The sequence below is a fragment of the Filicampus tigris genome, chromosome 8 (genome assembly GCF_054856515.1).
Source record: "Filicampus tigris isolate MCC_2025a chromosome 8, RoL_Ftig_1.0, whole genome shotgun sequence".
In the NCBI taxonomy this organism is placed as follows: domain Eukaryota; kingdom Metazoa; phylum Chordata; class Actinopteri; order Syngnathiformes; family Syngnathidae; genus Filicampus; species Filicampus tigris.
In genome coordinates this window covers 18,709,054-18,735,640 of record NC_141224.1, presented here as the reverse complement: position 1 = coordinate 18,735,640, position 26,587 = coordinate 18,709,054, and the positions used below count along the sequence as shown (strand labels likewise).

Below are 26,587 nucleotides of genomic sequence, written 5' to 3'. Positions count from 1 at the left end.
AACATAAATAGGCAGCTTGTACTTCGCCCCTTTGTCATCAAACTAACGAAAGCTGTACCCCTTGTTGGTGCAATGTGCCAAATGGAGGGCAGAACATCAAAACATTCTGATTTCAGTATGGTACTAAACAATGTAAAAGTGTCTTTCTTGTACCTTGGGGTATTTTGACGAAAGCATGTCACGACACGTAAGAGAGACAGGAATTAAGTCTCTAGTTGATTTTTGGGAAAAATAGGTGGAGAAATGTCACTAAATATAGTAGGGCTGTCACAAACATCTTTTGGAAATTGATTATCCTATCAATTATTCCATCAATAATTTGTAAGTGGAAGAGATGCACGTTGGTGGGGATACATTTTGAGTATATATAGAAGCTGCTAAAAAAAATACGCATTTAAAAAAATAAAAAAAAAATCCTGACAATTGATGAATCACGCAGCAAACTCAGCGAAATTCTGGTGCTTGCCTTTTTTTTTTTTTTTTTTTTTTGTTTTTTTTTAACTTACTGTCTTCGTCCCACCCAGAACAGGTACATGATCCACATTTGGGTCACGACCCACCAGTTGAGATCTGGACCGATCTAAAAGGCATCGTGTTTCTTACAGGGAGCAGTGCCCAAAGGCAATGCAACAAAAGAATACATAGAAAGCCTTCAGCTGAAACCAGGACAGGTGGTCTACAAATGCCCCAAGTGCTGTAGCATCAAGCCTGACCGAGCACACCACTGCAGGTAAAAGGACAATGCATTTACAAGCTCAAGTCTACCTGTGCATGTGCACGACATTGCAACTCAAGTTTAAGCAGTTAAGTGAAGTCATACCAGTACCAAGTTTGTCTGTGTCTGTGTGTAAAAAAAAAACAAAAAAAAAACTTGTCATTGCTACTGGTCGTTTATTGAGCACTCGAAAGGTACTTTCTCACATACATCTCTGATGGACTTTCCTAGTGTTTGCAAACGGTGCATACGGAAGATGGACCACCACTGCCCCTGGGTCAACAACTGTGTTGGGGAGAACAATCAAAAGTACTTTGTCCTGTTCACTGTAAGTTGGCTACGATGATGTCACATTCATGATGTTATGTAGTTTGACATTCCTGCGCCTTTCACTGTACAATGATAGGATATTCTACAGTATATGTAGTAGGGCTGGGCGATATGGACAACATTTCATATCTGGATATTTTGGCCAGATATCTTGATAACAATACGATAACAATATTAATACAAAAGGTTGTGGCAAGTGCAGTTTTTTTTTTTATTAGAATTTACTGACAGCCTTCAACAATAACAAAGTTGACAATACATGAAAAAAAAAGTCTTATTGTACTGCAATTGGGCTTTTATGATAAATAATTTTATGCTAGAACAAAAGTGTTTTGTTTGCGTGCGTACAGTGTAAACTAACTATATCAACTTGTTCTGTACCAATTTGTCCATTCATTTGGCTTGGCGCATTACGTAGCTTTAGTGCTCAGGCCCGCCACACAGGGCACAATGCTTCTGAACCCGACTTGGACTCGGGGAATTAAAAACAAAACAAAGTTGACCACTCACCCAATGTTAAGTGAGGACTCTCAGCGATGTGAATGTGACAACCTGGATTGCGTGTTTGAGGCTTCCCCATACAATATTGCATTGTATGGGGCCTTTTTTTAATCCACAGAAAGATACTGGCAGTCAAGTAAGACATGCAGAAATAGGACGTGAGCGATAATCATGAGGAAAGTGTGGATATTTTGAAAGGCGAGACTAGCTCCCACTCAATTGAATGGACCGGTGAAGCGCGGAATGCTTGTACATTTTTACCACAAGTTTAGCTATTTTATCCACTAATACATATGAAATATAAATATGGTCACGTCATGTTGTAAAACCCAAACAGTATATGTGCACTGTATATAATTGTATTTTATGGCTTGAATGCAAAAGCCTGTCTCGCAACTGTCGCTAACACGGAAGTGGATTTCTCGCGCTGTGTGTGTGTGCTGTCTGCCAATGACTGCGTGTCTCCCTCCCCCTTTCCCTGCCTCCCTGTGCAAGATGATTGTCACGCTGGCTTTAGCTGTCGATCAACGCCAAAATTGAATGGAAGTATGTGGTTGGTTAGACTGAGCTTTCCATGCAACACAAGCGTGGTTCATGTGGCTGATATCGTTCTAATTTCGATGTTAATATCTGTAATGTTCATTTATCAAGTTCGATACGATAACGATATATTGCCCAGCCCTAATACGTACGTACAGTGCCTTCCAAAAGTAATCGCACCCCTTGAACTTTTTGACCTTTTGCCACATTTCAGGCTTCAAACATAGTTGTACTGTCATTTATTTATTTATTTTTAATTTTTTTTCAATGCCCAATGTCATACAATCGTAAAGTGGAGCCAAATTTATATGATACTCCCCGAAGACAGTTTGTTTAGGCTCCAGCATGCCCATGAGCGGTTTGAATAATGAATGGATTGTTTTTTAACAAATAAAAAAAATTGGAAAAAAATAGGACGTGACAATATTCCTCCCCCTTGGTTAATACAATGTAGAACCACCTTTTGCTGCGTATACAAATGCAAGTCTTGTGGGGTATGTCTCGATGCAGTTTTGCACTTCTAGAGATTGAACTTTTTGCCCATTCGTCTCTGCAAAACAGCTCCAGTTCAGGTAGATTAGATGGAAAGCGTTTGTGAACAGCAATTTTAAGATCTTTCCACAGATTCTCAATTGGATTCAGGTCTGGACTTTGACTTGGCCATTCTAAATTGGATATGTTTAGTTTTGAACCATTTGTCTTTGAGGCGGTCCGGCAAACTACAGACGGGACTTTTTATGGTTACCGGTATCTTTTAGAAATGGCATCCTTCTTGCCACTGTTCCATAAAGGCCCGATCTGTGCAGTGTGCGACTAGGCTACGTTCACATTACAGGGCGTGATGCCCAATTCGTTTTTTGTGTGTGCGTAAGTACTCGATGCTCGTTCACTTTTCAAAAACAAATGCGACTTGACACGCATGCGCACAAAGCAGGATGTCGACTGACACGCACAAAAGTCTTTGCGGAAGTAAAAGAATGTAAAGGACTTATCTTTTTATCATCTTCACCACAGGAGCGATGCGGGAGACGGTAAAAATATTTTGGGGAAATGAGGTGACGCGTTTTAAACTCTTCATTTCATTGAGACGACTACTAAAGATGACGTCACATCATTGCCACGCGTAATAAATTAACCGTTTGGGTGGTTGAATTTATCACCGCAAATGTAAACTTTGTTTCATGTTTCAAGTGGGATTAAATTAAATTTTTTACTCAAAACAGTGCAGATTCACAAACGATTATTGTCAGTAGTCTCAGTCTCCCCCGCCCACATGGAGTGCATATTGGGCTTTTAATGACATATACTGTAGGTTGGATGTGTACTGATGAGTATTCATACTGTAGATGCATCACCAATTTATATCCACTTACGAAAGATGCTTAGATTGGATTTGAAAAAAAAATTGAGTGTTAACACTGCATGACAAAAAATCTGATACGTGGGCAAAAAAAATCGGAATTGAGTAGCAGTGTGAACAAAGCTGCCTAATAGTTGTTCTACGGACAGATTCCCTCACCTTAGCTGTGGATTTCTGCAATTCATCCAGCATGATCTGGGCATCTTGGCTTCATCTCTGATCAGTGCTCTCTTTATTAGAGGGGCGGCCGGGTCTTGATAGGTTTCCGGGGGGGGGGGTATAATACTCTCTCCTTTTTAATATGATTGCTAGAACCGTGTTCTGTGAGATACTTAAAGCTTGTAATATCTTTTTTATATCCTAATCCTGCTTTGAACTTCTCCACAACTTTATCCGGACCTGCCTGGTGTGTTCCTTGTCCCTTCATGATGCTGTTTACTTCCTTAATATTCTTTTAACAGACCTCTGAGACCATCACAGCGCAAGTGCTGTGTATATTTATATTGTGCAAGTGCTGTTTATATTTATACTGAGACAAGATTACACACAGGTGGACTCTATGAATCATCATCAGTCATTTAAGGCAAATATTGGATCATTCAGAAATCATCAGGGAATTTCTGGAGTCAGTTGGCTACACTGAGAGAATTAGGGGGTGAATGATTTTGCATTTTGCTTTTCAGTTATTTGAAAAAATAAAATAAGAAGTTTCAAATAATGTATAAATTTCGCACTTCACAATTGTGTCCCACATAATGTTGATTCTTCACAAAAAAAATACAACTTTTTATCTTTGTTTCAAGCCTGAAATGTGTCAAAAGATCAGTTCAAGTTCTAGGGGGGCTAATACTTTTGCAAGGCACTGTATATGACAAATTTTGTTATTCTAGACTCAAATTAGTTCCTTAAATCTCGTTTTCTTTTTATTCAGATGTACATTGCACTTGTCTCTCTCCACGCTCTATTCATGGTGGTTTTCCATTTTCTCTACTGCTTTGAAGATGATTGGATAAGTAAGTATGGCTTTTGTGTCGAGTGTATATTCAGTTTTGTTTTGTTTTTATCCATAATTAGTTTTACAACCTGATCCAGAAAAGTTCAATTGGAAAAGGAAAATCTTTTTTACCACATCCTTGGAACTGTAATTCTCTTGCGTGTGGGCAAGGGGAACCACAGTCGCTGATGAATCTTCAGCCGTTGTTTATTGAATGGGACCAACAGTCATACACACAAATACATAATGAGCACACAACCAAAACATGTACACTACTGTACATGCAGTAATTACACTTTATGAAATCAGTTTAGTTTAGGTACAGAGCTGTACCTAAATGAGTTCAATGAACGAAAGCTCATGAACTCGTTCATATTTAGGTCAAACGTGACGTGAATTTCTACTTTGTAGACATTTCTGTAAAGCTCATTCTGGGGCCAATGAACTGTTTTTGAACAGTTTCATTCTTTATTCACAAGAGCTAGGTTTTCTCTTGCTACACTACAAGGAGATAACCCGGCTAAATACACTGTAAACAAGCCTTAATTTGGCAGAAAAGACCATTATTTGGCAACCCCTGCCAACAACAGTCACACGGCGTATACGTCATCAACTTGCGATGCACCGTAGCACTCTGAACAGCCCCCCTCCCTGTTTCAGTAAACGATAAGGTATCGCCCAGTAATAATGTTCAAGAATTTTATGAAGGTTGGAGAGGATTCAGGAGGAAATAAATAAAAAAATAATAAAAATAAATTTTGTATGTTAGCTTTGTCCGCTCAGTTTCAAAAAGCAAATGCGGATTTCAATTACATCAACATTCATTCATTCATTTTTTTGTCTTTGGCATGACAAAGGGGCTCAAACCAGAGATAGATGAGAGGCAAACAGTTCTTGTTTTTAACAGTAATCATACTGAGGCCCCAAAAATCAACACAGGGACGAATGGTAATGTCTTTCTTCTCAACAAAAAAGAATCCTGACCCAATGGGCGAGGAGGAGGGTTGGATTGTTCCAGATGCCAGAGTCAGAAATGTACTGTGTTTCCATTGCCTCCCTCTCAGGGCGAAACAGGTTGAAAAGTCTACTGGTGGGCCAAAATTAAAAAGGAGCAAGCTTGACAATGTCGGAAGACAGAAGACAAAGGCTCTGTGCATAAACATCACAACGTTTTTGCAAAGAAAGGTGGGCAAATATTGCCACATCAAGATGTCACAAGACTTGAGTGCTTTAATACAAGCCAAATGTGCTGCAACAAAAGTTGTACTTTTATGCAGCCAGGCTATTGTACATTTCTTATTATTTTTCCCCCACTTATAATAGATCAGTTTTTTTCCAATTGAGCTGCACGGGTTAAAAGTCACATGAAAGGTAGACCGAGTTTTGAATTGATTTGTCCTGCTCACATTTTTTTTCGTCACATAAATTTGTCATTTGAACAGGAGTGTGTAGACTTTTAATGTCTACTGTAGCACATGACAAGCGTTAAAACGTCGTACAGGAATTACCTGTAATTTTAGAAACCTTGTTTCAAGGTTTGTTATAATGAGGTACAATGTGTAAAATACATTGTACAGTGACATTATTCTTTGGTCTGAGACACTGACCTGTCAGCGATTTAACTGTACCACGAATTATAGCAAAATGCATACCGGTATTTAATCTGTAATTGTGTTTCTCTTTTGTATCCACTCTTAAACAAAATTACCAAATACTCCTCATGGCTAAATGAAACACGGCCACTTTTACTTACTGTACTGGTTGGTGGTTCCCTTATCCTGAAGCAAATATTTGGTTGTGGAGCTATAGCATCTGTAGAAGATCCCCCAACTGAGCGATAATCATAGCATCTCGTAGAACCTCATATAAGGCTCTTCTTGTCCTTCGTGCTTTTCTTCCTTCATATCCTCATTTCCCAGAGTGCAGTTCCTTCTCTCCACCAGCAACAGTCATCCTCCTCATACTCTTGTGCTTTGAAGGCCTCCTCTTCCTCATCTTCACCTCTGTGATGTTTGGTACCCAAGTCCACTCCATCTGTACTGATGAAACTGTAAGTAACCCATTTAGTTCTAAGTAATCCTTTACCCTTCCTCCCCTTCTCTGCTACATAAATCCCTAACTGGTAGCTGAATGGCATTTTTCTCTGCTGCTCGAAATGTGACCAATTCACCAGTAAAGTAATCCTCAACCATATGATGAGAGAAAAAAAAACAGGTAAATGAAATTTCATTTCAAACTGTGCAGAAAATCTTCATTGCAGTTATCAAACAGATGTACTTAAACACCAAAGGCGAATAAATTCTTTTCTGTTCATTATTGAATGAAAAAATATTTTAATTTCTGTACTTTGTTAATCCATGAGGGGGAAAACTGGTAATAGTCTTCAATTGTGTCTCTCACCATTGTAAGGAAAATAGTCAAATATGAACATGATGACCAGCCATGAGAAATTCAGGATGGTAGTCTGTTTAACCATCTTGTACATTTTATTTGTTTTACCATCTTTGTACATTTTATACTTCATTAATATAATGGCAATACCTTCATGAGAACATTTGTTGTAGAAGTAGCCTACTGTCTAAAAGAAATTGTTTTTCCTTTGTGAGCAGTAACCTCAAGAGAATCTGAATCTCCTTTGTGCAACCAAAAAAACTAAAGGTTGGTGCATGTACAATGTCTTTAACGACTGGACTTGTACCAGTTAGCTAATAGCAGGGGTGGGAGTAAGTCACATACTGTATGTGCAAGTCACAAGTCTCGAGTCGTAGCCATCAACCCTCAAGCAAGTCCCAAGTCTTTGTGGAAAAAAATCGAGCAAGTCAAGTCGAGTCGCCACCAAATTTCAAGCAAGTCAAGTCATTACTTGGTTCAAGCAAGTCACAAGTCATAAAATCTTGCTCAATAAAACATGTTGGAGTGATTTAAAAAACATTCTTTCACTGATCCTACTAAAAAAAGGTACATACATTGTCTAAAAATGTAATGAACAGTTACATCTCTAAAAATGAATTGAAAAACAATTAACTTATAAAATGAATGAAATCTACATTTAATTTTTTTAAAAGAATGCATGTTATTTATTTCATACTAACGTTTGTTGAGTGGAACACTGTTAATGTGGTGATACATATTTAAATATGCTGAATGAGGGTGTAAATGTATATAATCATCAGATTTTAAAACTACACGCTTTGTTTCAGGTGCCAATCTGTTACCCAAATATAATTAGTGTGTGTTAATGGGTGAATGAAAGGCATTAACTTTGTGCACTTTGTAGGTTGTCGCGTTTTGAATTTGAGTGAAGTTGACATGCATTAGTTTAGGGGGGCGCTGCCACGTCAAATATGGCGGATACGCTCACGACCAGAGAAGTACTCTGCATGGACTCTGTAGTGCTCTATGCTAGCAACATGCCGTTGACACCAGTGTCTATGTTTTGATAAAAGAAGCTACTTTTCAGTGTTGGTTCGGACTGTTGTTTTCACAAACCATCCCAACCCCTAGTTGTGTTACTTAGCTGTACTTAAATGTTCAAAATCTTTTCTTTTTTTTTTTTTACTGGTCCCAAACCAGTGTTCGTATCGCTAGCTAAGCTGTAAGGTTGTCTTACCTTTCTGTAGGTTTTGTAATAATGAGGAATAAAGTTAGACATCGTTGTTGTGTCTTCATTCCGTGAGGTGCAAACCATGTGTTTTTCCATCCTGTTTTTGGCAACGTCATGGACAAACTAATCCACTAATTCAAATTAGTCACCCTCGCAGTTGCTCTGACGCTGTTGGTGTTTATGTAACTTGCCACATCACACTAACAAGTGACGCTGACCGGGTTGCCTGGTTGGCGTGAATGAACAAAAAAAAAACTGTTTTTCTTTCTTTCTTGCTTTCCTTACAAAAAAGAAAATATGTGTTCAAATGCAAATTTAAAACTATAAACAAGATGACTTGTCAAGTCATGAGGTCCAGGTCTAAGTCAAGTCGAGTCACTTGGATACCAAGTCTCAAGTCAAGTCATGACAATGTTTATGAATATGGCCGGGGGGTCGCGGCTGGAAGGGTACCCAGGTCAAGGGTGGAGGGTCGCGGCCGGACGGGCAAAAAAGGATCAAGTGCCCAGCTCTGGTTTTTGGCAAGCAAGTCGCAAGTCCTAAAAATAGCAACTCGAGTCTGACTTGAGTCAAGTCATATGACTTATGACATATGACCCCCATCTCTGGCTAATGGCACCACAATCCAGCTCTTCAGACTTCCTAGTCAACCTTTTTCACCAAGTAGTGTTAAAAAGTGGAGAGACCGAAAAATTTGATTTGTGCATTAAAACGTAGTCTAGATGACTTCCTCTCTTTTTATGCCCATGGCAACAAAGGAGTTGATAGTAATCTCCACATCATAGGATGGCGCCTTGTGATGCCCTGCACAACAATCATCAAGTCTCTTCTTTTGAACACATTAAGGCCAGGAGCGCATAACCGCGTTTCTACCTCTAAAGCCAGGAGTGCTGTTGCGTCTTTCTACCCTTAAAGAGATGCTTGGGTCGGGATGGCCATGTTTTCATTAACAAGGTCATTTTATATATTTCTTGATCAGGAAAATGAAAAGAGTTGTCATTTTCTATTTTATCAATTCATTTTGGAGAAATTAGGAAATAAGTGACTCCATGAATAACGCCTGCTTTCAATGAGGAAAATGGCCGCCCCCTATCGTTCTATTCATGGTCGGTGGGAGTCACTGGAGGGACCGATTACTAACTAACTAATTGGAAATCATTGTACTTTCATTGCTTATAACTAGTGCTGTCAAATTTACCGTATTAACGGGCGGTAATTACATTTTGTAATTGATCGTGTCCAGATATTTGACGCATTTAACGCATGCGCAGAATGACCACCGATGCATAATCCCACTCAAAAGTGCACAATGAGCAGTAGAGCGGACGCGTGTCGCCCGCAGGAGTATAAAGAAGCATTTCGAATGAAGAGGGCAGCTTTAAATCTCAGAAATGTGAATAAATTGGTTTGCCTCAGCGACTGCAGATGAGTAGAGAAGAGGGCTGTTTTGTTTTGTGTTAATAAGGTCAGTTTAAAGGAGGAACACGTGACGTACTGATACCACCTACGGCATAGCACAGCATAACCTATGAGCCAATCACATTCGTGTGCACTTCAGGGACCACTCGGAAAATAAACTCTAAATTTATTACAAGGGCTACATATAAATATGTTCATTACACACACACACACTTTGTTTGCACACATTTTGAATATTTCTGTCACTGTTCTGGGGCCTTTTTGCGTTTTTGTAGGGAATACAAATACTACAGAAAGTTAATATTTTTAATTTTAAAAAAAATCATCTCATGAGGATTTGTTGTTGGAATAAAAAAAATACATATGAGCAGTATCCATTATCAATACCGCTTATCCTCACAATGGTCACGGGGCGTGCTGGAGCCCATCCCAGCTGTCTTCGGGTAGTAGGCGGGGGACACCCTGAATCGGTTGCCAGCCAATCGCAGGGCACACAGAGACAAATATCAGCACTCACAATCACACCTAGGGGCAATTTAGACAGTCCAATCAACTTACCATGCATGTTTTTGGAATGTGGGAGGAAACCGGAGTACCCGGAGAAAATCTACGCAGGCACGGGGCGAACATGCAAACTCCACACAGGGAGGCCAGAGCCGGGATCGAACCCACGACCTCTGAACTGTGAGACGCACGTGCTAACCAGTCGACCACCGTGCCGCTCCATATGAACAGTATAGTATGTTGAATGTATATATCTATCGGTCTTTTATCTTTCCATTCCAACAACAATTTACAGAAAAATATGGCATATTTTGGAGATCGAATTGCGATGAATTAAGATAAATTATTTTCAAGCTAAATATTTAATCGTTTGACAGCCCTACTTATAATGTCCAAAAACTGTGATCAATTGGCACCAAAAATTTATGTGGACATCCCTACTAATGACCACTTCAACATATCAAAAGGATTAACCTCTCCGTGGCAGACTGATGTCATTTTTACATGCAAACCTATTATATAAGTGTCAATGTTAAGCTCATCCAAGTGTCGCTTTAAAGCCGGGAGAGCGTATACGTCATTTTCTTTTTTTTTTAAGATATATGTTTGTAGACAGCGACAATATTGACAGCTTTGTAACAGAATAGAGGATGGTAATTACCACTCGATTTATTTTTTTGTTAAAAATAGTGCTTCTCTCTCACTGACACTTTATTTTGACGTCTTCGCATGAAACAGTGAAGGCTAATAAACTCGGCTTTTGTGAAAGCCACACGTCTTAGCTCTCAAATTCTTTTGGAATTATGTTTCTGCTACAGGGCCTGAGATATTAATTATTTTGTAGGTGTTGAATTTCTGAGAAAACTTCAGGTTTAAGAGGGTGATTCTATTGACGTCCTTTGGTTTTGTTGAGCCAGGCGCTGTAGGCCTTAATGGGTTAAACAATGATAGAAACTGGTCAGTTAGGAATGTCACACTTTTCCTCTTTGGGCACATCTTTCTTCCTCGCCATTGATTGTATTATTGTAGTCGCAGGCCGCTATCCGATTCTGACTGCATGATAACTGTAAGCAAAAATTCCATGGTTTCACGTGGTGTGGTATTGCACCTTAGGTACCTTAGGTTTTTCTAAGGATCCAGCTGACTTGGGATTTTGAACAGGTGTATAGAATAATGGAAGACTCAGTTATAACTGGGAGGAACCAAGCTTGTAAAGTTATAAAATATATATATTCTATTTTAAAATCATATGTAATTTATAAAATAGTTTCAATTTCTTATCTAAGGACCACCCATGTACCGGTAGTTCTTGCAATACACAACATCCTTCTAGTTTGCCGTACACATAAATGTCTAGAAGCTAATGGCCACCACTTTGAGCACCTCGTGTAATTATAAAGGCCAAAGGTAACAGTACTAATCTTGGGCTGTCTGAATCAATTTGGTATTAATATACTGTATTTATGCAAGTATTTCTTTTACTGATGTGTGCATAGAATGTTTTGGCTGACTCTGTATACAGTGCCATGAAAAAGTGTTTGCCACCTTCTAAGATAAGTTTTTGCATAGTTTCCCCACTTGAATGTTTAAGATCCAGCCATCCATTATCCAAATCGCTCATCCTCATGAGGGTTGCGGGCATGCTGGAGCCTATCTCAGCAGTCTTCGGGCAGTAGGCGGGGTACGCCCTGAACTGGTTGTCAGCCAGTCGCAGGATGTTTAAGAACATCAAACAAAATCAAAGATCACTTAAGTAAACATAAAATGCAATTTTTAAATAGTTATTTCATATATGTTGTGGGGGGGGGGTAAATCAGGAATTTACTGTGGCTAATCACATTTTTCATTTCATTTTCAGTGACCACAGCCTGATTAACTCCAGACCTGGTCAATCGAGAAATCATCTAAATAGAACCAGTCTGACAAAATAAAGTTGGCCCAAAGCTCTCAAAAAGCTGCAATAAAATTCAAAAAAATCGTCCGTGCATGACATTATTTCAAGCTCATTAGCTGGCTAATTTCCTATGCACAGTATTGTGAGTGGATTGAATTGCTTACAACTGTTTAACAAAGACAGCTCTCTCTAGCTGCCAGCAACCACCGTCATGATGTGATGATGAAGATGATGATGGTGACGCGGACCGGAGCGAGCCAGGAGACATCACGACAATATTTAAGATTGCGTAATAACACAATATTAGTGGATTTTTGTTGCACGTTTTCACTTTTTATTGCGTTATTTCGCAATAAGGATTATCTCAAAATAAGACAGTTATTTTAGGAGGAGAACGAATATCTTTTCTGGTTCATAGCTTTAAGTGTTTTTTTTCCCTAATCAGTGGAATGGGCGTCCACTAGACGGCAGGCTATACCTGTGAGAACAATACTGCAGGGAGGGAACGCACATGAAAAAGACCACTCCAGTGTTGTGCGGGTTTAGCAAGGTAGTCTTGCTTTTTAAAAGAACCTTACCCATAGTCCGTCCTTTTTAAAAAGGTTCTCGTCCTCTGTTCGACCGTCCACAAAATAGAGTCCCGGACGGACAGACGTTCCGTCTCTGGGACGGAATGCCCATCTCTGGAAATCATGAACTAGTGCTGATTAATTTGAGTGCCTCAGTTTTAAAAAAATGCTCAAGGCCTTTTTTCTGCTTAGAATACTCGCTTTTATTTTGAAGTTGTTCCTGGTGGCGTGTCGCTGCTTAACAGCTGACTTGACTCGCCTTCCATACTGTCTGGGCCATCACGAACTGTTGCTACAGACAACAACAACGCAACGTTGTCCTGAAATAATCCCTAATCCCTAATTAAGGGCACTAAAAAAAAAAAAGACAATTACGCTGACACTTATTGTGCGGTGCCTTTTGGCACTTATTTTAGTCTTTCTCGACTATGCATTTGATATTAGCATTAGCTTCTCCATCTTCGTATGTTCTCTCTTGATCTGTGTTGCAAGCTTTGCGACTCATCATTTGCCTTTATTTGTGAAAGCGTTACTTGTTAGTCGGGTAGTTTATTTGTTACCACTCAGGGGAGGATCCGCACCATGCAGCTCGTTGCTGCTGCGGAGCACAGACTTATATACAAGACTGTGCTGCATCTTTGACGATCACGAAATTGTGTTGTCTGAAATCGCGATTTCGGCCCGAAATCGATAAATCGTGCCTTACTGAGAAGCCATGCTAATCGCTAAAATAAGCAAAGATTGACAAGTAATCGTGAAACCCCAGAATTAACTGTTTCAAAGCCAGCCATTCTAACTGATCTTTCAAAGCTCACAGAATGTTGTGTTTTATGAGGATGCAAACACAGAAGCCACCAAATGAAATAATCTTCTTTCATCACACACAAGGTATTTCTGCTTGTTTTTATTTTTTTAATAATCAGCAGTAGAACATCGGTTTCATCCAAATTATCTATTTTGGACCAAAAATACAGAAAACAAGTAATCTATTTTATGCACAACAGTGACATTTATGCTAATAATTTGCTTTAGTGATGCGTCAAACATATGAGCAGTCCTTTTCTTCTATCAAATGCCAACAGCAACAAATGTTGCTTTGATTGCTAAATACTGTATTTATAAGTGTCACCAATGTTACATTTGACGAACTTTACAAACTATTTGCAGGTTATTTATTAGTAGTTAAGTAGTGTGTGTGTGTGTGTGTGTGTGTGTGTGTGTGTGTGTGTGTGTGTGTGTGTGTGTGTGTGTGTGTGTATCGCCATGTGTGTGTGTATGTATAGTATGTCATCGCTTCTGCTTGTAAATTTAAATAATCTCCGTCCTTCTTTCTCTCTTTTGTGACAGTCTTTATAGCAGATTTAACAGGACAAACACTTTGATCCACCACAAACTGCTTGTAAAGGTTGAATATCTAGTTTTGTTTTGATACACGGTGATCTCTTCCAAAAGAGACTCAAGGCTGCCATCTGCTGGCCATGGTGTTTTTATTTTCAAAACTTTCCCAGTTTAATGCTTTTACTTTGATTATTCCAATTAACGTTGACGGCGCTCCTCGTTAGGATTCCTGTTGATGACAAGTGCCGTCATCAAAGAGGTTAGAAAAGTTAAGTGTTTGGGTGATTCATAAATGAGTGGCTGGAACCGTGTTCAAGTGGCGATATAGACCACTTTCAGATTGAAAGCAACTTTCAGATCCTTATGGGGTCCTCAAGAGCCCTTTTCCAGCCTGTTTTCCATCTCTCCCTGCCTGCAACACACCTGATTTAAATGATCCGCTCATCACCAAGCACAAGCCTGATAACGATTGTGATTATTTGTAACAAGTGTGTTCAGGTAGTGAGAGATGGAAAACAGCCCCCCTGCTGTAACCCATTCAGATATACAAATTTTAAAGTGAAATTTGTTATTGAAAGGAACATGACAGGAAAATTCAGTTTGCAATGTGAATTTAAAAAATACAAACTGTTCATGGGCTAAAAAAAAAAAAAAAAAAGGAAGCCAATCGTTGACATTTTCAGACCCTCTTATACACTAACGTTTCAAAGAAAGAATTTGAAAAAAAATATGAATAAATTCCTGGGATTGAATGGCTGGACTATGAGGAAAGACAAGTAAATTTAATCAATTTAATAAATCCCTTCTGCAAAAATTTCTCTTCAGAATTACAAAATTTCTCCTCAAATGAAGTCTTGACTAGTCATTGACTAGCAAAAAAAAATGTGTGAGCTCACTAGTAATGTGTTCCATGTTGTTGTCAGCTTTTTTCCAGACATCACTTTCCAATAGTTCAGGTATAATTTCTGTTTGTTTTATAGCAAGAGCATTCCTAATAATCATGTCACCATATTGCTGCAATGCTTTTCATCCACACTCAATTAATTTTTGACATATCTCTCCAAATCAGGCATTGGTCTGTCCATTTTCAAGGTTTTACTGTGGCAAACCACTTGGTCATTCTCTACAATTGTAAAGAAAGCTATCACAATTTCAAATGAATTACACGTTGTGATTGCTGACTGGGCCACAGAGCACACCTACTGAAGTTTGGTTATCTTTTGTTTTTAGGGCATAGAGCAGTTGAAAAAGGAAGAGAGAAGATGGGCTAAAAAAACTAAGTGGATGAACTTGAGGGCGGTGTTTGGACACCCTTTCTCCTTACTCTGGTTTAGCCCGTTCTCCACCCCTGACCATGGGAAAGCTGAGACATACCAATATGTGGTTTGAAAGGAAAGAATGCGTCTTCATCTGATTGGGCCGATCTGGGCCCTACTTAAGCGGCTCTGACGGACGGTAGAGACTGCGGACACCTTCGCATCTGCTCTGTGTGCTTGCTTCATGCTTAATACTTGTTCACGTGTTACCTTTGAACACTGTCCATTCGTGAATCTTATTTGCATCCACTGTGATGACTTATATTTTCTATGAGGTGCTTTTCTTAAAAGGTCATCTTGATTATAAAACGTAAGGATTGTTACCTGCCCCCAGCCCCGCCCCCGCCCCGTTAACTCGAAAACTCATATGTCGGGACCATGTTAAACCAAGGACCACCGTACCCGGGGGTCGGACAGACCAGTAGACAAGTCCACTCTCCAATGACGTTTAGAGATTGACATCGACAAGTCACTAATTGTGCTTTTTGCCCAGCTTGAGGAGGAGGCACAGCCGCTTGCAGCAACAGGTGTGCGCACTGAGTCATTGGTATTCTATTTCCGAAAGTGCAGCTTCAACTAAATAAATTCAGTTAGTGGACATTTATGATTTGATTGAGTACAAATATTTCAAGGTAATGATATCTCGCACTTAAGCTGTTTGTTTAAAAAACAAAACTGAAATCAGTAGAAAAGAGGCATTTTTGTCATGTGTGCAGTTGTATGAAGCGTGAAATATTCCGATTATTGTGTGGCATTTACTCAACAAAGCTGCCATTGGCAGCCTACAGAAGGATTCTATTTATTAAGGGCATTACCGGAACAGAATTTGCTAGCGTGTTTAGCTGTGACTATTCTAATTTGCGCCGCTGTGCTCAGGGGGGAAGTGTGATAGCTTCCAGGGGCAGGATTTTGAAGATATAGGCTTACCTCTAAAAGAATACATGCACTTGTAAAGTCGGGCTCAAGTTCCCCACCGCACCCATGTACCGTATGTGCATGCTTGTTATAGACCCTCTGTTTTCCACTGTATGGCGTTTTTCTTATTGTGAGAGGACTTGATGTTGAATTCACATTGCAAACTGTTAAGTGGACTTTATTTCTGTGCTTTCTCTGACATCGCAATGCCTTCAACACCGCAACCATGCATACACACTTTGACTGGTTTCACACTTGTAGTTGGGGTCTGGATCAAGACTGTCTGGATCAAAGCTCTCGGGGTCCTTTGAATGACGTTATAATTATTTGGTTCATTTTTATCATTCACACTCATCAGGCCAAAGGCTGCCTAGGAAAATCATGTGTCATGGAACAACCTGATTGGACAGCTTTTGTTGTAGAAGTCAAACTTCACCGAAGTCTACCATGTAACATTCTCCTAGTGCGGTATTAATACCAGCTGATATGTCAGGAAGAGCTCGAAAATGTTTGTGATTTTTTTACCTCCACGAGCAGAGGCGGTTACGGTTTTGCCTGCGTTTGTCTGTGTCCAGTTTTACTCAATCATGTTGTAAACGGACACGATTCAATTTTGAGAATGACCAAAGGACGAATTGATTAACAATGGATAATTATGTTGATCCGCATCATTCATTCATTTCAACATGGGAAAAACCTGACTGACGGCTTTCCAGGAATTTTGTTGTGTAGATAACAGTATTTGGTCACAACATGAATTGAATATATTCATAATCTAGGTCCAGTTTCATCAGCTTGTCCAAATTCGGATGCCTTGACGGAGATCATGGCTCATGGTTAGGTCCTTGCCCCATACTCCCCCCTCCAAAAAAGATTTGTGGAAATAATTTGAGTACTTTTTGTTCGTTATGCATGTTACAAATATGCACAGAAATAAACGCAGGCAAAGGCGTAACTGCCGTTGCACACTTAGGGGCATATTCTCCCGTATGCTTCAGTCAGAAAAAAGTGCGCTCCTGTGCAAATTCTCCCATCGACACTTACATGTGTCACTTTGACACCTTCCTGAAACGTACGCACTCTGGTTGGAGTGAACTTGACATCAGGGCATGGCACTGAAAAATTTAGTCAGTGGGAGCATAGTCCTGTAAACTTAAGTACTATATCTTTTGGCTTGTATTAAGGCCTAGTGCCTTTTAAGGCAAAACATCATAATGCACCTTTTGAGTCATTTCACCACAGCCGCTGACATCTAGTGATGACTGTCACCAGCTGACTCGGCTGCGGCGGATGAGGTGGTGTGTGTGTGGGGCAAATTTGCCCCGTATAGACTCGCTGACTGCCCAAGGGGTGTATTATGTGTCCCGTCCCTACTACAATACACTGACAACCGAACATTGACATTACATCATATTAAATGGTGGGGGAAAGAAAAAAAAAAAAAAAAAAAAAGGACCAGCGCTAGGGGACTTTTTTCTTCACCAGTGTGGAGTATTTCCACATGTTGATGGGACTTGCCGTTGAAGCGCCGATTACAAACAATGTGGTCAAAGTAATAATGGGCCTTAAGTTCTCGATTTTTTTTGGGCGGTGTTTGATGTGCCGCGCGCAGTGCGTTGCTTGGCAACCTGGTGAACTCTCAATTTGCACCGTGTCCGAGGCATTCCGTTATGAGCACGGCATTCTGATTCAATTGCTTGTATTGTATTGATTACAAAGCGCCACACACACACGTCACTGCTGATAACTTGCGGGTCCACGGGTAAGCAAGTTCATTTCACAAAGTGTGCCAAAAATGGATCTCTGAATTCTCAAAACTCCACGATCCACAAATTGGGGGGGACCCTCAGACTTGACTGAATTACGCCTCTTTTGTGGTTACGCACATATTTGACGTTGGGTGGGTGTGTCAGAATTCTAGATAAAAGAATCGCCGCGTCTTGGAAGTGCGTAAGAAAGGCGTGTAAAGAAATGGATTTAAGCGCCACCGGGAGAATATGCCCCTTAATGCATGACTTGGGTAACACACATAAACATTCCGTTTCTCTGTAATTTCCGGGGGTCTGTAATTGTTATCTTTTGGATCTGCCAAACTCAACTGCAAAGTGTACTTTATGCCTTTGTTCTGTTTACTCAATCATATGTACGATATGTGATAGCGAGTGAAGGCATGGTATTGATGAAGGCTACAATAGTACAGATTGTGAAACACAGCCGGTATGATGTTGAATTCTTGCTGAAAATGTTGAGTCTCAATATTGTTTTAGGGCCGTTTAATTGTTAAATATCCTGAAGTAATTTCAGCACGTGCAGGGAATAAACTACTTGGTTGCAATGCAAAATTTCCAGACTTTCTTTGAACATACAGTACTTGTTTCTGTGTGGCTACCATTTATTTTTGACGTTCCAAACAGTTTGTTTCCGTCACTTGGGTTTATGAATATGTCCCCGTCTTCCATTCTGTTCCCACGATTGTGTGTTCCAGTATGTGCACCGCCTTACCTCCCTCCAATGTTCTCTCATGCATTTACTTTGATTAATAACTGAAGCTCTCTGAAGCAGACATCTCTTTATGGTGACAGAGGTAAGCTGCGACAAAAGTGCACTGTCGCTGTCTCACCATGCGTGCAGTACATCCGAAGCATGCACGTTGCACTTCAAGATTGAAAGAATGTGCTCCTTGTGAAATTGGAATGTACAGTCCAACTACACTTGTCACAGATGACTTTGCTTCTGGCATTATTGTTTGGCTTTTTTTTCATTTACTCTACTGTATGCATGATAAATTTCAGTCAATCTTGGGCATGTTTCCAAGAAAGTAAAGGCATACAGTGGCTTGCGAAGGTATCCTGCCGCCTTTAACCGTTTGCCACATTTCAGGCTTCAAACAAAAAGATCTCAAATTTGATTTATTTTTGTATTTTTTAGTGAAGAATCAACATCAAGTGGGACACAATCATGAAGTGGAATGAAATTCCGACAATATTTTAACCTTTTTTTTGTAAGGGGGGGGGGTGTCGGGGACATACCAAACAGACGGCTTTCACCGACTTTCCCAAGGTCGATGTCGGGTTGGTGTGTAGAGGCCTTAGGTTTTGCACATCTAGAGACTGAAATTGTTGTCCATTCTTCCTTGCAAAACAGCTCGAATTCAGTAAGGTTAGATGGAGAGCATTTGTGAACAGCAGTTTTCAAATTCTTCCCACAGATTCTCAATTGGATTCAGGTCTGGACTTTGATTTGGCACTTCTAACCTGGATATGCTTGGTTTTGAACCATTCCATCGTAGATTTTTCTTAATGTTTAGGATGATTGTCTTGATGGAAGGTAAACCTCTGTCCCAGTCTCGGGTCTTTTGCAAACTCCAACAGGTTTTCTTCCTAAATGGCCCTAGATTTGGCTCCGTCCATCTTCCCACAACTTGATCTTCCCTGTCTCTTCTGAATAAAAGCAGCCCCAGACCATGATGCTGCCACCACCACGTTTGACAGTGTGGGTGGTGTTTTCAGATTGCTACGCAGTGTTGCTTTTACGCCAACCATAACGTTGTACATTTAGCCCAAAAAGTTACATTTTTGTCTCATCTGACCAAAGCACCTTTTTCCATATGTTTGGTGTGTCTCTCAGGTGGTTTGGCAAACTCCAAATGAGACTTTTTATGCTTGTCTATGAGAACTTGGTTTCCTTTTGCCACTCTTTCCATAAAGGCCAGATTAGTGCAGTGTGGGACTAATAGTTGTCCTACGGACAGATCCCCCCCCCCCCCCCTGCAGTTGATCCAGAGTGATCATGGGCCTATTGGCTGCATCTTTGATCAGTGCTCTCTTTGTTTCGGCTGAAAGTTTAGAGGGACATGTCTTGGCAGGTTTGCAGTGGCCTGATACTCTCTCCATTTCAATATGATTGCTCGGAAAAGTGTCCTGTGAGATACTTAAAGCTTGTAAAATCTTTTTAGATCCTAACCCTGCCCTAAACTTTTTCACAACGGTATCTCAGACCTGCCTGGTGTCTTCCATGGTCTTCCTAATGCTATTTGTGCTTTTAACAGACCTCTGAGGCTATCACAGAGCAAGTGCATTTGTACTGAGATTGACATTTATAATCATCAGACATTTAGGTCAATATTGGATCGTTCGGATATCATCAGAGAAGAGTTGTCTGCACTTACAATAAAGGGGTCTAACAATTTTGCATGCCCTACTTTTAGTTTGTTCCATTTAAAGAATAAAACATTTTAAAAAATTAAATATTGTATAAATTTCGTACAACTTCACGTTGTGGCCCACTTTCTCTTGATTCTTCGCTAAAATTAAAAAAAAATCAAATTGTGTGATGTTTGAAGCCTGAAATGTGGCAAAAAGATCAAGTGGGGCCGAATACTTTCGCAGGCCACTGTACCGATTCCGTTCATCAATTCTTAATACAATACTCATCTGCCTGATGCGGTTTAGTTTTTTCTCTCAAGACTACTTAAGAAAATTCGGTTTAAATTCAGTCTGTAACCTCCTCGTGCTCTAAGGGTGAGCCTTCATCCTCTTAACTTTTTCTTGAGCACCACCATGATGCTCAGAAACGCACAGGCCTGTTCAGACAATGATTCAAGTCACAACAGTCAACAGCTACCCATCCAATTTCAATATCACTTCATTAGGTCCGCGGAGCCGATCCCAGCTGACTCGGGGCACACCAAACAGGTCGTCAGCCAATCGGAAGGCCACACGTAGACAAATCATTCACACTTAAGAACAGTTGGGAGTGTTCAATTAAACGCGCATGTTTTTGGAATGTGGGTCAAAGCCAGAGTTTCTAAACACACAGGCACAGGGAGAACACGCAAACGCCACTCGGGATGGCCGTCACCGAGTTTTGAACCTCAAACCTGAAGTTAGTCATGTCATTCACTTTCGTAATGTGTTAAGCTTCAGTAATTGAATGAGTACAAATAACCTGAAATGAGTATTGTATTGAGAAGTAATCATTCTGTAAATATGTTTTTATTTCTCCATAACCCCAAAGAGCAAATCACTGTCTCACATATCGAGTCCCATTCGTAGAAGAAAAAATAGCAAACCTGCATGTACAGTAGATACCAAACGTGAGCTCAAACCTTCACTCTGTCTTCTGCAGGGAATCGAACGCTTGAAGGGGGAGACGGGGAAGTGGGAGAAGGTGCCATGCTGGGAGGCCATGAAGATGGCGTTTGGTGGGCCGTTCTCCCTGACCTGGTGCAGTCCCTTCTCTGGGCTGAGCTGTAAGGGGAACCCCGCAGAGCTTGCCAGCCTTCCGCAGGGGGACATCATCGAGGAGGATGTCATTGAGATCCCACTCAACTAGGACTGTCTGCAGACAGCCATATGCTGGGCTACTTTTTATTTCAATACAATACTGAAAATCATATTAAATACTGTATGCTTGTATTTTAATCTTTAATATGTACAGTACCATGAAAAAGTATTTGCCCCCTTCCTGTTTTCAGATGTAATCTCGCCAAGACAAAATAAGTTCATACAAACATAGAAATAAAAAATACATTTCATGTTTATTTGGGTTGTCTTTGTGAGATATTAAAATTGGTTTGATGTATTAAAATTGGTTTGATGAGCTGAAACCAGAAAAGGAGGGAAGTACTTCTTTGGTTTGCACATGATAAAATGCTTCTCCTTGAGTATCTGTCTTCAGGGGCACCACCACTTAACTCATTCACTGCCAGACATTTTCAAACCCTCTTTTACCCTAAAGTTTGAAAAAAAAAAAAAAAGAAAAATATAGAAAAGTTCCTAGGATTGAATGGCTGGACAGTGAAAAGACAAATTCGTCAATGGCAATGAATGAGTTAAAGGGAAGTCAACCCAAACATATTTTTTTTCAAGAATATGTGCCCAGAGGGTGTGTGATGTCGTTTTCAGTCGACAGAAGTGACAAAATGGCCGTCCCCAGAGATGGCTAAAAACGGGTGGATTTTGCTGCTCAACTCATATTCCACAAACGCAATATTAATCAGAATGCCGTGTTTCAACTGCTGGGAGCATATTCTTGAAAAAATATGTTTGGGTTGACTTCCGCTTTAAAGATTGTTTTCTAGGGTACATCGTGTTGTTAGGACCAGCTTTGATGCTACGACGTTCAGTTTTGTTTCGTTTAGTCTACGGTATGATGCAGTACTTGTACCGTCGTGACCAAAGGTTTTGGCAGCACACCGGGTAATAGGCTCCGACACCTGCTGCGAATCGTGAAAATCTGACTGTGCGAAGTTGATGACCCCTTAAAGAGGTTCATATTTGCCGGTATGTGCCACAAGAGGCGGGCAAAGCACTACTTTTGCCTAAATGAAGTGCAAAGCATTTCAGCATAGTTCCTTGGCACAGCAATACTTTTGTTGTGTTGCAATTAACGGAAGATAATTTCCCCCAAAATGTGGTGATTAACTTTCAACTCAAATGTTTTATACTAACTTGCTGCCTCTTTTCATGTTTGTTAATTACACAGAGTCTATTATATTGTTGTAATAAGAAAGTATGGTCACATTGACATAAAAACTATAGTTTTTGTTTCTTTGCATTTTTGCACAGGCAAAAAATGATATTAAAATGATTCTCCTTTACGCGGACGGAGCTGCCAAAACACCAAAGATAATGTCATTCAATGTACAAGTCACTGGAAAAGTCGTATCAAGCTCATTGTCGAGTGGCAGCCTTGTTTTTTTGCCATTTATGAATGAATGGGACCTTCCAAGTTTTCTGTTTTAGAAGACTCATTTTTCAGTGTTTACACGGGAAGATAATGCCATCACCAGTTCTTGAATTTTATGTTTGCATGTTTCATGAAAATGTCGCATAAATGAGGGACGAAAACAGTTTTTTTCAATTTCATAATGGAAACAAATTATTCTTTCAAAAAAGCGTTGCGGCAGCAAAGTTAGTATAACACGAACATCAAGTCACTGCAAATATGTAAAAGTTTGTCTGCCACTGTGGAGACTTTTAAAGTATATTCTTTGTAAATGAGAGACTTCTGTACTGCCTATTCCAAAGAAAATGTTACTTTCAAGAATGTTGTGAATAGAACTGAAGGGAGTTATTGTGCTTTCGGTCTACTACTACCAGTTGGCTTACCCAAGTGACATCCGACAACCAACAGTAGCACTAATACTCTAAACTGAAGCACATTGTATCCACTTCTGTCGTTACCACTGTGCCTTACCTTTCCTGACTTGTGTGAAATGTTTTGTCCTACCATAATTATCATGTTTCATGTTGTGTTTTGAGGTGGCAGCATGAGGGCTTTTAACTCATTAAACGGGTGCTAAAAATGAGTTTGATGTGATTGTTGTGGGCTTCATGTTTCAATTGAAAAATTCTTGGGACTGTTTTTTCTGTCAATAACTCATATCAGATATGTCCAGAACCACATAAACAAAATATTGGTACACCTGCTTTATGAAGTATTCTGGTAGCTCATTTTTAGAGTGTGCGTAATGCTTGGTTTGGCTTGATTTGTAGGTGTTGCCCCAAGCCCACAGTAAGTCAAATATGGCAAAATAAGTGAGCAATATAAAATGTGTAGAGATTTGTAATTCAAGGAATACTTTGCTTTGCCAAGGACTGAAATTCTGGCTATTTTGGTTTGAATAAGATTTTTTTGTGAGCTGCAGCAGCTCGAGTTCGATAATCACACCCAAAAACTCGTCTTCAACTCTCTCCACATTAAGACCCTCTATCAAAAGTTTTAAATCGTCGTTCCCCTTAAGACTTCCAAACAGTATAAACTGTACATACATTTAATGATAGTTTTATCAAACCAGTTTTTAAATTTAATCAATTCTAAGTTGATTTCCCCCACGAGCTGCTGTACATTCTCACCTATACAGAAACTATTTGTGTCATCGATCAGCAAACAAAACAATTTGTAGTAGTAATTTAGAAAGTTAGTCTGCATGATTACGAAGAGTTTCGATTCAAACACTGCCAAGCATGACTGAAAGTCACCCATTTTCATTTAATATCGCCTATTATTCATGTAGCTCTTCATCCAATTTAGAACTACCACCTAATAGAATAACGCTCCAGTTTCTTGATTAATATATCATAATCTATTGTATTAAATGCCTTTTTAAGATCAATAAACACATCTATACTGCATATTCCTTTTTGTCTATGGAGCTGGTAATCCCTTCCATTTATTAAGTGCTGCTATTGTTGATCTTTGTGATCTGAATCCGTAATGGCTTTCAGGAAGCAATTTATGTTTATGTTCAACTGAGTGGTGGTTGAAAACATTTTAATTTATTAAATGCACCTGTTACTTTGGACTTTATATTATAACAGTTTCTCAAAGTATTTTAAAAAATGTTAATGGTGCAGTGAGTCATTATACATGTCTGTCAAAAGTTTCACAAGGTTCCGGTTGGTCAGAGAAAAATACACAAGTCATTTCATTTTACATGGTCTTCTAAACTGGAAAAATAGTATTTAAAACAAAATTAAGTTGGCAAAATTACAAAACCTTTAATTTACGTATGTGGTAAGTATAAAGTTATTTTTTTTTCACAAGCATCGTCAAAATATTTAATATAAGTAATACATTTTGTATGGACTAAAACTTAAATTTAACTCTCTCTCGCTCGCTCACTTCTTCATTCTCTAAGCCGGTTGTTTTCTTTCCAGTGTGGCCCTAAAAACTCCTTCCACCTTCACTTTGCCCAAATAATTAGCAATAAATAATTAGTTAGCTTTGTTCGGTGCTATCCAAGTGTGCTGTGATGTCATTTTTGATTCAATTCAGCAATTAAATCAGATTTGTCTAATTAACAAAATACCTACAATAAAATATGACATAAATGGTTTGCTTTAAATATTCATTTTTCTAAATAGCCTGAGGCAGTATTAATGACCGAGGTACACGATTTATAACCTTCTAATCTTTGGTAGCACCCACACATGATGAGTGACAATAAAAATATAATGTACAGCAATAAAATTATACAACTATTCCGTTTTGGCGTCTTCCTGTCGAAGGTCCTGAGGCGTGGATCCATGAAGCACCAGCAGCCCACACAGCGTCAGAGAGATGCCCACCCAATACAGAACTGATTGACTCTCTCCAAACATAAGCTTCCCAAGTATGGCCTAAATGCACAAACAAATAAGAGGTAAATGAGAATGTATTGTTATTCACTGACTGTTTTGCACCCATAGAGTAGTTATGTGACAGAGAACCCATTTCCGCCATTACTCGTGACCCCATTTTTGTGTGATCACATCATGCCAGGTCTGTTTGAGCTCATCGAAAAAAAAAAAAAGCGCTCTGGCTGGTTAAAAACGATTTTCCGTATCTAGTTTTATATATGATGTAGAGTGGAATCCCCTCGAGCACCTCATTTTCGATTTGATGATTTTCATGCAGTACTTTGACCTTTCTCACAGTACCTCATCTGACCCAACCAAAAAGTGTTGAAAGGTAGCTTGCTTTTTTTTATATCGACTTAACTCATCTAATTTTGACGTATTTAATTAAACAGTTATATCCAATTCATACGATGGCGAAGAGGATGATAGTACGCCAACAATTCAGATTATTCTGAATTACTAATTAATTCATTAGTTAAAATTACGAATACTCATCTTGTGATATCGTACACTTTCTTGTGGTGTCTATCTTCTTTATAATTCACTCCACACTTAAAACTGTAAGGCCTCAAGGTTTCAGCTTCATAAAAACTGATCACAGGACATTATACTGGTTTGAGTGCAAGTTCTTCAAAATGTCATAACTTCCTTAATTCATCCATCCATCATCCAAACCGCTTTAAAAAATCAAACATAATTTTCTTCCCTTTTTTTCCCCAAGCGATTTTCAGTGGCGTTGCTCTTGCTGATAAAATAATAATAATAATAATAATAATAATAATAATAATAATAATAATAATAATAATAATAATAATAATAACAACAATCATAATAATAATATTTTTTGTACCTAAATTGACTTTGGCGGGACTTACCGACGAGATAAAGTTGCCCGCTGTGGTGGTGGCAGTTGCCCTGGCTGAAGAAGAGCTGTAGCGAAGAGCTTTGGAGAAGAACGTCCACATGACAGCATTGCTGAGGAACATCAAGCCGACACACAGCAGCCGCAGGGGGATGTGCAGCTGGAAACATGATTATTAGATACATCTGACGTTGCCATGGCAACAATGAAAGGAAGCATTTACAAACGTTTGGTGCCCACGACAGTTTTGCTTCCTTCCTTTGCTGTCTCGTCATTCTGACGGCGGGTGCAGTTTCCCCAAAGACGTAACAGCACAAGACACATTCAAGGAAGTGATCAAAGTTACCCAGAGGCAGACAGCAGTTTCGTCTTCAATGTGTTGCGTTCCAGAAGTGCTGCCCAGTCCAGCCTCACATATTTCCTTCAGGTAGTCTGCACCCAGAGTTAGCTTAGCCGACAAAGATGCGGCAGCACCCAAACAACCCGCCAACAATGCGTAAATAGAACCCGAAATCATGCCTAAAGCAGGTGGAACGCACAGTTACCTTGATTCATTTAAGTGATAGAGAAGGTGTCAAGTTAAAACTAACTTTGTAGAAAC

General features: G+C 39.5%; 2 protein-coding genes across 5 annotated transcripts in view; one reads left to right on the top strand and one right to left on the bottom strand.

Annotated features, from left to right (window-relative positions):
- zdhhc3a (zDHHC palmitoyltransferase 3a) overlaps positions 1-23,311 on the top strand; it is a 26,615-nt gene extending 3,304 nt beyond the window's left edge. The window contains exons 3-8 of one of the 4 annotated variants that reach the window (XR_015087799.1): positions 606-730; positions 947-1,043; positions 4,378-4,459; positions 6,360-6,490; positions 14,999-15,611; positions 21,127-21,266. Coding sequence is in view for 2 of the 4 variants with exons in the window: in XM_086037585.1 (XP_085893711.1) it covers positions 606-730; positions 947-1,043; positions 4,378-4,459; positions 6,360-6,490; positions 21,127-21,333 (642 nt within the window). In the remaining 2 variants the exon portion in view is untranslated. Of the gene's footprint in view, positions 1-605; positions 731-946; positions 1,044-4,377; positions 4,460-6,359; positions 6,491-14,998; positions 18,342-21,126 lie in introns of those variants that run through there. The other 3 variants (XR_015087798.1, XM_086037585.1, XM_086037586.1) reach the window with 3 other exon arrangements.
- Positions 22,789-26,587, bottom strand: LOC147143981 (transmembrane protein 42-like). Its single transcript, XM_086037588.1, has 3 exons — positions 26,333-26,587; positions 26,000-26,146; positions 22,789-25,124 (listed from the first exon to the last, which is right to left on the bottom strand). The coding sequence occupies exons 1-3, from the start codon at positions 26,501-26,503 to the stop codon at positions 24,984-24,986; spliced, it is 459 nt and encodes a 152-aa protein (XP_085893714.1). The 5' UTR covers positions 26,504-26,587; the 3' UTR covers positions 22,789-24,983.